Consider the following 12,189-nt stretch of genomic DNA (forward strand, 5'->3'; position numbering starts at 1 on the left):
AATTCTTGGATTAAGTCTTTATACTTTAAAGGATCAGGATAAAAACAAAGCATGGCCAGTCTTATTTTGAAACTATGCTGGGGCGCCTGGGTGGCTCAGTCGTTAAGCGTCTGCCTTCGGCTCAAGTCATGATCCCAGGGTCCTGGGATCGAGCCCCGCATTGGGCTCTCTGCTGGGCAGGAAGCCTGCTTCTCCCTCTCTACTCCCCCTGCTTGTGTTCCCTCTCTCACTGTCTCTGTCAAATAAATAAATCTTTAAAAATAAATAAATAAAACTATGCTAGCAAAAAAACACTCCACCAAGTACTAAAGCATTTTAGGTATGTACTCTAACAATCCATTCTTATCCTAACATCTGCTATAATAAAATGGTTGATGTACAAAATTAAAGTACTAAGTGTATCTATTAAATCCTTATCCATCTCAATAATCATCAAGAGTAGTGAATTAAATTTCAGTGCTCAGAAATGCTGTGCTGTGCAGATCAACAAATAGAATTAATCAGGGCCTTCCTTAATATGTACTCATATTTATGTAAATCAGGAAGTGTATCCCCTGGGTGGAAGAATTAGAAGAAGATGGTACCTAGTCCTCCCAGTGGATAAAGCCTGACTGGAGAGTGGAACTTACACTAGATTTTAGTTCCCAATTGCCCTCCTCATTGAAGGACCTTTGTGCAATGCCCTGACTACATAATTCTACATAGCAGCCATAAAGTTAGTAACAGCTGTGGTCAATAAACGGGCCCACAGTCCACATTTTAAAGATTAACTATACTGCTAAAATATGCAGTTTGGTATCTGAAGGCACTACCTACTTGATTTTTAATGACCTTATTTAGATAAAAGCAGGAAAACTAACACAGGCAGCATGAAAGATGAGCAGGTATAATGATTTAAAAATTTGTAAGTTTAAATAAAATGATATCCTCAAGCAGTCTTCCAATTCCACTTACTCACCGGCTGTGTACCCCCAGTACACTCCAAATCACAATTGGCCATGTACAGTCCTCCTTCCACATGAGCCCAAAAAACACAGCCTCAGTGAATAATAAATTCTCTCAAACTAACCAATTTAGTCAATAAGTTGAGGCAGCATATGCCAAATAGAAGATTAGTTTTATCAAGAAGGAGAACCAACCTTTTGTAGGGGTCAAATTGCAAATTAAACAGAATATACTAGCAAATGGCATAGTATGTCAGGCAGATAAAAGAGAAATATAGCTAGGAAATTTCTTAAAACATCATTTCTTAACTTTTTAATTTATACTTAACAAACGTATGATGGACTTAGGAAAATTTAGGCAATTCTTCATTAAAACAGGATATGTTCCCCAAACTCATTCATTAAATGGCTATTTAAAATCTACAAGAGTTTCTCATAGAAGCATTCTTATAGTTTGATTCTATTCTATAATATTATATACTGTGAACTAAATAAGGTTTCAGTGGCTGATCCGGGATCAGCACTTTTTTACAGCACTGTTTCTAGGACAATACGTTTTGAATTTACCAACAGCAGTGAGCTTATTTATTTGCTTCTTGTATATACTGACCCTTGTTTTCTCTGCTCAAACCTTGCCAACCTTTCAAGAAGGAAGTTCTGCCTAGGTTGGAACTCATTATCAGTCTAAGGGGCTATCTATTCTAGATAAAGAATGGTTTGGAGGACCACAGACAAAGGGGAGTTTTGAGATCCCGCTGATTAACTTCCTGGTTATTTCTAAGCTGCTTTAGTTAATCTTTAGAGTAAAGCTTCATAATTTTGTTAGTATGACAAATTCAAAACAAATACATAGGGGCGCCTGGGTGGCTCAGATGGTTAAGCGTCTGCCTTCAGCTCAGGTCATGATCCCAGGGTGCTAGGATCGAGCCCCACGTCCGGCTGCTCCTGGTTCAGCAGGGAGCCTGCTTCTCCCTCTCCCTCTGCCTCTCCCCCTGCTCATGCTCTCTCTCTCTGTATCTCTGTGTCTCGAATAAATAAATAAAATCGTTTAAAAAAATACATAATCATTACAGTGAAATCAACTTCAAAATTAACCACCATTTGAATTATTTATATTTCTGTATTTGTTCATTCATGTGATTTATAGAACTTGAGTATTATAAATATCTTTGGGAGACTAGATACCTAATCCCAAAGAATGTTCAAGACTGTAAACCACTAGAGCATAAATAATAGCAAGAAGGAAAAGCAATAAACTTAGAACTGTAGTGATATATGAGCAAAGGTGGCAGAAACTATGGAATAAACATATAAGCAGTTTATGAGAGGCAGTCAGCTATCAAGTTGGAAAGAACTGTGTAAGATGGTATTTTATATAAAGGGATTATTGACAACAGATCCTAAAATAGGATCCTTTACTTAAATGGCTTCCTATATAATGCCTGTGTCAAATAACTACAAACAACTAAAACCTATCCTTATTATACTTCATTGACACTGCCCAGACTATTGAGAAGAGGTTAAAGTTATATATCCATATACTCACTGCTATGGAAAAGCAGGCATATTATAAAATACACAGCTTACGAACTTTATAATAATAACTTTTTTAGAGGTTTTTGATAGGTCAGAAAAGTTCCATGCTCTTAAAAAAGTAAGGTGTGTTTATTCGGATGCAAAAACAAGTTTGTTTGCCTTAAATTTACACTGATAAAGTGAAAATGTGGAGCTAAATAATATCAATTAGATCATATTTTTAAATGAATGGACTTTTCTTTATATAAATATAGTAATTCTGAAAAGAAACAAAGTGTGTTTTGTTTTTTCCTTGGGAGTAGAGAACTGGGTTGCAAAAAGCAAAAGTAGAAGAGAGTTTCTGCTAAATACCTTTTTGTACCTTTTGAATTTTGAACTGTATAAATATACTAGCTATGCTAAAATTAATTATTTAAGTTCCAAATATAGTATTAAGAACCAGGAGCCCAGGTTATGAATACCAGTTCCTACATTAACTCACTACAAAAGCCTGTGCAAATAGGAACTTTCTGGGCCTCAGTTCCCTCACCAACAAAATGACCACAATGGTTCCTTCCAGAGCAACTGTTTTATAACTTTCAATAAGTACTGAAAATGATGTTTTTCAAAGAGCTTAACTCTGTTAGACAATGCAATTGTACCCAGAGCTACACTTAGAGGCTCACAGTCCTTGTACAATATATCTGTGTATCAACAGTTACTAAATTTCCATGCAGTTGACAACCCAGTCTTCACATATACTATGGCTCTTAAGGATCTGAAATGCTTTGAACAGTTCTTAAGTGGACTAGTTTAAAATTTTTAGTTACTCAAATAAATGCTTGTTAACCCTCAATCCTATACATTTGACAATAATGGTAAATGTTCCAAGTACAAAATAATACAAAGTCTCATATATTAAAACATAAGTCTAGAATGTAAGCATCATACTTCTGCCTCCCTATCAGGATTATTAATGGCTTCCCTTATTTAAAACATGATACTTAACATAAACTTTGCCTATTAGTTTTGTCTTGTAGATATTTCCAACATTGTTTTAGTGCTTTAAAAATAACGTTTTCTGTAATATATGTTTCACTGTAGAAAGTTTAAGAAATATGGAAAAGGAAAAACAAGAAAAAGAATTCCATAATCCCACCACCAAAGGTAATAATTACTAACGTCTTTGTACAGATAGATAGGCACATTTTATAAAATATGTATTTCCAAAGAGAAGAGCTTGTAAATCCTACTTTATAATCTTTTTCTTAATACATTTTAAACTTTCCTCAAATTATTAAACAGTAGTCTATAATATAATCATAATTTCCCCCATTACTATAAGTATAATAGTAAAAAATCAGTGTTAGGAAAGCATTCGTCACCATCAGCGTTAAGTGCTGATGGTTGCTGTCAGGTTTCTATCCCTACTACTAGAAAGTTGACTTAGGTGCAAGGCTCCTCTTAACACAAACTAATTTTCCTTCAAAATAAAACCCCTTCGAAAGGCTTCTGATCCCTGAGTCAAAGATTCTACTAACATATATTAAAATTCTATTACAAATATTACCATTCACCACTTCAGGTTCTTCTGGGCTGCTTTCTTTCTAGCTTGTCTTAGAAAACTAAAATAGTTTTAAGGTGTGGCTTTGTTCTGTTACTTGTTGGCTTGGTCCTATTTAAGTGTTTTAGTATTGAAATTGTCTTAAAACTGTAAAGCACCCAGATAGATGTCATTCTGATGAGCACTATATAAACTGTGAAATAAATATATTTACAGATTTTAATTAGAAGGCAAAACAAACTAAAATGAAAGGAAAAACAATGACACTGTAGCTATATACACAGGTCCTTTTAACTTGGTTTGGAACTTGCTTTATAAGGTCCACCCTAAGTTATAGACTATAAGGTAGGACTAAAAAATACAAACTGGACTACTGTAGGAAAAAAAAAGATTTTAATATTGATTTTACTCAATTTATAAAGTTAAAAAGCAGGGTTTACACTTAAAAGATGAAAGCGGCAACAGGTGGCTACTGACTTGCAATTAGTAAAAACTTCTGGCAGAACTATACCATGTAGTAATCACAATGATCTTGGATTGTGAGATGCTACTTAACCTTTGGCAAAAAAAATAAAAATAAAAATAAAAATAAAAATAATAATGAAGTAGTATGATACTATGGGGGTTTATAAGAAAGGTCATTATCACAGGCTAAACAGGTCCAATAATATATTCTCCTGGAACATACAAGCATGGGCTTGTCTGTACCCAATCAAAAACACTGGTAGCTTATTTCATACTCATTAAACTTTGCAGTTTTCCCTGACTTGTAAAACAATCTTATTCCAAAGCAACACACCTCAATCCTTTGAAACAAAGCGTTTCACTTTGAAGAAGATTTCAGATGAGTGACTGCTGCAAAAGTAAGTGTCTAAAGGTGTAAAGTTAATCAGAGTGCAACCCAGGCTTAACCATGGTTAACTGTCAAAGCCACAACTCCCCAAAGACAATCATATGACAGAGCCAGGTTTCAGAAGGCAAGAAGCAATAGCTACTATGTCTTTGTCCTATGTGTTCTATTTAACCAAACATGGTATTTCTGTCCATTTAATTAATCTTCAGAGAAGCAATTAACTATATAGACACAGGTTGTGGTGCATTTAAAAACATATTTAAAATAATCTTTGCAGACAATAAAGATTTGTGTAAAAACAATGAGACATGTGAATGATACAAAAAAACATTAATCATTCAGGAGGATATTAAATGCCTGCATAACTATAATAATGGTGGTTGACATTATTAGAACAATATATAAATGAATCAAAAGTAATAATATAGATATGTTTTGTAGGGTTTGTTTTAAATGTGGAGAGTAAACAAAAAAAAAGGCAGAAAGTTTTAAGTACCATTTAAAAGGAATTGTTTCTGTCTTTAAGAGACAGAAATATCAATTTTCCCAATTTTAATGCTGAGAAATGTCTACTAACCAATCAATAACGATACCCCAATGCACTCTACCCAAAACTTGTATCAGTCCTCTACTACAGTGTTAACCATGCAAAGCCGTAAGTTACTCTCAAGATAAAAGACTCTACTGTGCTTCCAAAAAGAGTATCCCCAAACTATGTTAGGTAAGTTTAAAGACTCCATTAAAAACGCCTCATAAATGAGCAAATCTAATTTTTCAAGTGTTTCCATAATCTTCTCAAGCACAAGAAAAATTAATTGCAAACAAACTAAAATGCTAAGTATTAGATCGTAAAATGGCCATTTATAATAGGTTTTTAAAATATAAAGTAGAGTTTAACACATTATCAAATACAGGCATTACCTGGATAGATGGCTTGTTTAAATGACCCAGATTTGAGGTTGTTTGTCTTGGTTCATGTCCTAAGACCATCATATTAGCATTGATCAATCTGAAGGCATCAATAACAACCTGTAAAAATAAGGTGTCAGGTCAATTCTTTTTAAAAAGCAAGTGATGATACCAAGCAACAGTGGACAGGCATGATCAACTTGCATCTGTTTCTGGCCTATTTCCAGAAAATCATTTAATTATAATATTAATAAAAAAGAGCCTCCTGCTGACTGTGCCATCAGCACACCACCCTCTATCTTGTAATGTAAGGTGACACCAATTATTGCAATTTTCATGAAGCAGTAAAGAAAAATATTAACTTTGCATCTTTATTATTGAAATACATCATTACTAAACTTATACACCAAACAGCCTCCATTGGTGTGCATATGTTTGTCACCTAAATTTTACCTAATCAAAATGAATGACAAAGAGAAACTAAAACTGAAAGTGAGCACAAGCTAAGGGACCACATGTAAAGCCCAGCCCTGTCACATCAATTATACTACCACAGTACTTGAAATGACAACAAAATTACAGCCAGCAAGGCACTTGCTCCACGTATTCTCTTCTAGTCAGATACCTTTTACTTCTTGTGACTATAAAAGACTTTATACCTTGTCTGATGGCCTTAAATATCCAAGCCACTGTCAAGAATAGGAGGCAAACACAAGAAAACCAAGGTCATCTGTGCTTTAAGCCAGGAACATAGTATAGACTGAGATGGCCATAAGTTCATAGTAAAGAAGTAACGATAGGTATCATCTTTTTCTAAGTGTATTCAATATTTCTGTATAAAAAGAGTTCAAATTCTTATATGATACAGTATCATCTGTTAGCTCTTATATATTAAGAAATTTAACAAGAATCACATATTATCCAAACACCTTTTTCTGTTCATTATCATGGATTTGAAAAGAACTCGTTAAAGCTTTTAAAATGCTGTGAAGTTTTATGTAAAGCGCTGGGACATTAAGACAGATGCTTCTTTCTGGTAAATTAAATCAATTACCTAGAGAATAAACTCAATACTTCTGTCACATAAAAAAATCTTAAAGCAGGATAATACATTTTTCTAGATTTGCCATAAAAGTGCTTTAACTGAGATTTATTAACATTATAAAAGCTACCATCAACTAGACTTCCCCATTTCCATATAGCTTGAGTACAGCTGAGTAAGTATAGTTTAGTAAGAGGTAGAAAATCAAATTTATTTTCAAGCCAAATGAAATCTAATCAAGTTTTAAAAGTCTGTAGTAGGTATGTATACATGTTATATACTAAAGAACAAGATCTAAAGGAAGAAAAAAAGTCACTCTTTCTAAAAGGCTACCACAAAGGGTCAACAAACAGTACAAAAGATACAAACTTAGACCTAAAGCATTACAAGTGTCCACTCTGGCAGGCCAAAAAAAATCAACTTTGAAATTTTGCTTTTATTTCTAACAGTTTGAATTTCCCCAGAGTCCTCTTGCCTCAAAATAAAACCAAGTATTCCCAGAACATACATGATTTAATAGTTTGTGAAAATTCCTTTTTCTTTTTATACAATAACTGTAATTCAGACTTAACTCTCATATTTATATATAAATAAATATGGCCTGGGTTAATACTTCTTGCTTATACTTACATTTTTTTATCATTTATTTTCATAAAACAATAATAAAGGTACTAATATCAGACATGCTTTAATCAGATATTATCATAAATAATTTCAAACACTTGTTTAGTAAAATTTTCTACCAAAAAAGCACCCTAAAATAAAATTAAAATGTCAGCAAAAGGAGAAATGACCATTTTAATAGATATACTTAAATAAATGCAGGATTAAGAACCATCACCATTTAAAGATTGAGGTAAATTTAAGAGTAAAGCATCACTTTGGCCTAATTATTCTTAGAATACTTTGGTTCCATTTTAAGATTTCAGTAAAATCATTTGTAGGAAAAAAAAAACCAGTCCTACAAAACTATGAAAATTCCATCATATATCACAACAAAATGCCTATATATTGTCTTATACTGAACACTTTCAAACTAAAACAGCAGGCAGCTATTTTACATGCAAAAAACCCCCATAATATTTCTCTGAAATATTATAAGCAGGCGCGAAACTTCATAAAAAGGAAATGAAATACCAGCTAAGTAGGTATTATGATCCGTTAGAAACCTATCTAAAACAAAAAAATTAAATTCTATTAAAAAATGAGAAAAAACTTAAAAATATACTGTTCAACTAATAAATGATGGCCTATGTGAAATAACATGCTTAGACTGACAATTCCTCAGGAGCGATATGGTAGCCAACAGAAAAGAATACTTTAACTACACGAAGATTAAAGGAATTTGCTGCCATTGCTATAGCAACTGTCTTAAGAAAACTAACATGTTCAACAACCTGCAGACCAAAATTAGATTTAGTATGCAATAAAAATATAAATATGGCAATATAGTCTACATTTTAATTTCTGTACAATTTTATAATTGCCTTTTGCACTGTGAGAATAAGTGTGTTCCTCCTTTAGAGCAACCTATCAAAATAGACTCATTAATGTCCAGCGCACTAATGAGCAATGGGTGAAGAAGGTGTTAATTATGCCACAGTAAGATTCAAGAAAAAGCCCTGGTGAGCACTTGGAGGTGTGTATAAGCTGAAGGCGTTTCTCCATGTTTATGTATTTACAGCATGATGCAACAGAATGACAGCGAAGTGGTCACCCCACGGATAAGAAAGGAAATCTTAGATACAATATACTGCACAAAGAACCCCCAAAGATTAATTAAGGTATGGGGAAGGAGACAGGGGAAAGAATCCATTTCTGAAGCTATATGAATTTTCTAAACAGTTTGTTTTAAAGTATACATACATTAAACCAGTCCAGTTTATAGCTTATAAATCCAAACAGTAATTTAGCCAAAAACTTTGCAAAAACTACATTAATATGCAGTAACAAAAACTTCCAAACAAAAGTTTAAAGAATATTTTCAGAAATGTGATGCTAGACTTCTATAATTCCTTTCCATGCTGAACTCCTATACACCACACTGAAACTCTATCCACCAGCCTGACCATTTAATTTTTTCTGGTACAAGTGCCTTGAGACTTTTCAGAGGTCACTGCAACAGTAGACAGCTTATAACAAAACCATTAGCAGTTTGGCTAGCTTAGGGAAACCTCTTACTTTCCTTTTTTGTTTATTATCACTGCATGAATCTGCAGCATATGATAGTTTATAATTTCTCAGGCTTGTTAAATTCATGTTAAAGGTCTGTTTTCTTGTTGAATAAATTTTGTTCATATAATGCTGCCTATTTCATACACTCAGTCTTTAATAGCACCTTTGGTCTATGCGCAACTCACAGATCAAAACAGAGGACTAAAATAGGGGTTGATGATGCTATTTACATGTGTGATTCCTGCTGTCTTCTTGTTAGTAGCTTTAATATAATAGAAGACCTTGTCTGTTTTGTAATTAACACATCTTTACTGGAGAGATATTTGGAAGTGATTGCTGTGAATATACTGGTTAGTAAAATAAACACAATCACACACCACTTTCTGTTATCAGACAAATTTGTGAATTGTACACATTATACTCCAGATCAACAAACTGTGATATAACAGCCAAGTAGAAGACACATATTTATATAACCCTTTATTTTTCTGAAAATATGTATTCACTCTGACCTTGCAAATATAATTAGCTTGTGGGATGTGCAGATTTCAGTACCATGGTTGCTTTACTAATTGCAACTCTTGGAAATAGATACTAAATATTTGGAAGCTGCCAATACAAAATAAAAACTGCATCTTTTTTGTACATCTGTCTTAGCTTATAAAAGCAAAATAGTTTTAAAAACAATACTGTGTTCCATATTTATTCCAAGCACACCCAAGGGTCAAGAACCTATCATTTCATTTTAATAACGAGTCTGGTTTAGGACTCAAAACTGCAATTATTTTCAAATTCAGCTTAATCCATAATTTTTTTGGCTTCTTTCATGAGTATAGTACAATTTACCCAATATGCTACTTATTTTCAAATTCATATTTTCATATCAACTGGTAGGTCACTGAGAGACTAGACTAAATTTCTAAAGCATCAATCTAGGTTTCCCAATTTTTCCATTCAAAGGAGGCTATGTTGTAAATCTCCTAAAATTACTTTAATACAAAGGTGTTAGAAGGAAAAATGCATACACACTTTTGGCAGTAGTTACTATAATTATCATCTCTCCATCTCTCTCTCTCTTAATAGTAGCTGCCTCTGGCATTTCCAATTGCACTTATATTGAAGTCAATGACTATGGAAAGTGCTTAGAAATAAAATGAACCGAAATAATTTTTTTAACAAAGTTTGAAAGAAAAATTTTAAGACCTCAAAATCAATTTCAAATATCAAAAAAAGAGAAAAGTTGCAATTCAGTTACCAGTTGTTACGTATTTAAAAACATAAAGTCTCTACATGTCTTTTATAGTCTAAAAGACTATAAAAAATGTTAGGTGTAGAAAGAAAAGCAGCACTCCATATCAAATACCCTTTATCACCTAGAAATGACCTATTATCAACTGCTTAGGTTGTTTCTAGATTCTTTAAAAATTAAGGGTGCATGTGACCTGGGCAGTACTGCTGGGGTTTGTGACCCTTTCGTTACTTCTGCTGCCGTGCACTGCCAAGCATCTATAAGAGAAAAACATCTTCTGTCTCTTGTAAGCCCACAGCATAAAAAATTCAAAGAAATCTTACTTTTTATGCCATTTCCAATGAAAAGCACTAAGAACTAAAACTGACTCATGCCAAATGCATATCACTGAATTGCTGTGATTTCTTAGTCTCAAGTTTGCAACACGGAAATTATTTATAAAATGTCAATTTTAGCTCTGGAAAAGAAATTCCTATGTGTATGTACATTCTCTTTCCTCATCCTTGGAGAACTGCTTACTGTAGCTAGAGATCTGTAGTACAACTTCAATATACTGGGAGAGAAGGGGGATGGGGTGTAACTAGCATAATGTACTTTTCTTGACAAGTGAAGACATGCATCAAAATTCAAACAGTAAAGCGCAAGTTCTGAACATGTATGCCTTAATGAAAACAAATGGATCTTTAGAAACTAGTATGGCAAAAGGTAATTAGACTTTTCAGATTCATAAAACTTTATAAAAAGAATATAGTTAAATCATAAAGTTCAGCAGAATTTTTTAGGGTATGCATGTAGTCAGTCTGGTAATAGGTACTTAAATGTTTGAGACCCTGGAGTCAGAATCCTGCCTAAGTTACAATTCTGTTCTACCACTAGCTAGCTCAGCAATCCAGGATAAGTTATTTACGCTCTCAATGTCTCCATTTGCTCATGAATGACACCTCACGGAGTTGGCGATAAGATTAAATAAAATACATGTATACCTGCCACCGTATTTCTCAGTGTTATTAATGGTGGCAGTCACAGAGTTGCCTAGCTCAGACCTCCGTTCAACAGAAGCTGCTGCAGAGAGCATGGCTGACTCACCACCTCCACATGCTAGACCTTTGGATCTTCTGGGAGTTCACCCCAGGTCATGTTTCCCTCGGGCTACTCCCAGGTAATGACTGGGCAAAGTGGGGGTACTAGAAACTAGCCATTCCTGCCAAACAGAGGAAGGATTCCTCTAAAGGGCAACTTTGTCTCAAGGACTCCCCATCAGTCTGGCTGAAACTTTCTCAGAAACATGCTGTATAGTCTGATACTGTGCCTACCTTCCCAATTGTACCGAATTCCCAATTCTACCTTCCCTTTCTCCTTCCACAGGGTCGCACCTGTACTGCTGTCCCCTTTATCCATCACAGGTATTTACCCAAATAAATCTCTTGCACAGCTCATCCCATTTGGAACCTGCTTCTTGGAGCAACCCAACTGATCTGGTAAACAGTGGAGTACTGTTACTGCAACAGAGTGTTAAAGTTAGAAAAAAGCTACTCCCAAAACCACATATCCAGACACTCGACATATGAAAACATCAATAGAAAATTAGGGAGGGAGCACCTGGCTGGCTCAGTCAGAAGACCATGCAACTCCTAATCTTGGGGTTGTGAGTTCAAGCCCCACCCTGGGGATAGAGATTACTTAAAGAAAATATTTTAAAAAAGAAAAGAAAATTAGGGAGAAACATTTAAAGACATCTATTTCCTTAGAAAAATTCCTAATTAAAGTTTTTTTTAAAAGTATACAGTTATACCCAATATTATTATCTCTTTTTAAAAGTAACAATATCCCTAGAATCTTGACACTCCTGTAAAACAGATATTTCTAGACAGTGACAAATAAACACTAAACTTAAAAACTGAACTAGACTATTTATGAGCTACCAGAGACTATCACCTC

The 12,189-nt window shown here is 34.0% G+C and overlaps 1 protein-coding gene across 2 annotated transcripts in view; it reads right to left on the minus strand.

Annotated features, from left to right (window-relative positions):
* Nucleotides 1–12,189, minus strand: part of PSMD14 (proteasome 26S subunit, non-ATPase 14) — a 99,739-nt gene that overhangs the window by 18,124 nt on the left and 69,426 nt on the right. For both annotated transcript variants that reach the window (XM_028113123.2, XM_028113124.2), the window contains one exon: nt 5,798–5,905. In XM_028113123.2, coding sequence (XP_027968924.1) covers nt 5,798–5,905 — 108 coding nt within the window. The remainder of the gene's footprint in view (nt 1–5,797; nt 5,906–12,189) is intronic.

This window comes from Eumetopias jubatus, unplaced genomic scaffold, assembly GCF_037043125.1.
Source record: "Eumetopias jubatus isolate StellerSeaLion01/CBP00866 unplaced genomic scaffold, mEumJub1_p1.0 scaffold_3, whole genome shotgun sequence".
Classification (NCBI taxonomy): domain Eukaryota; kingdom Metazoa; phylum Chordata; class Mammalia; order Carnivora; family Otariidae; genus Eumetopias; species Eumetopias jubatus.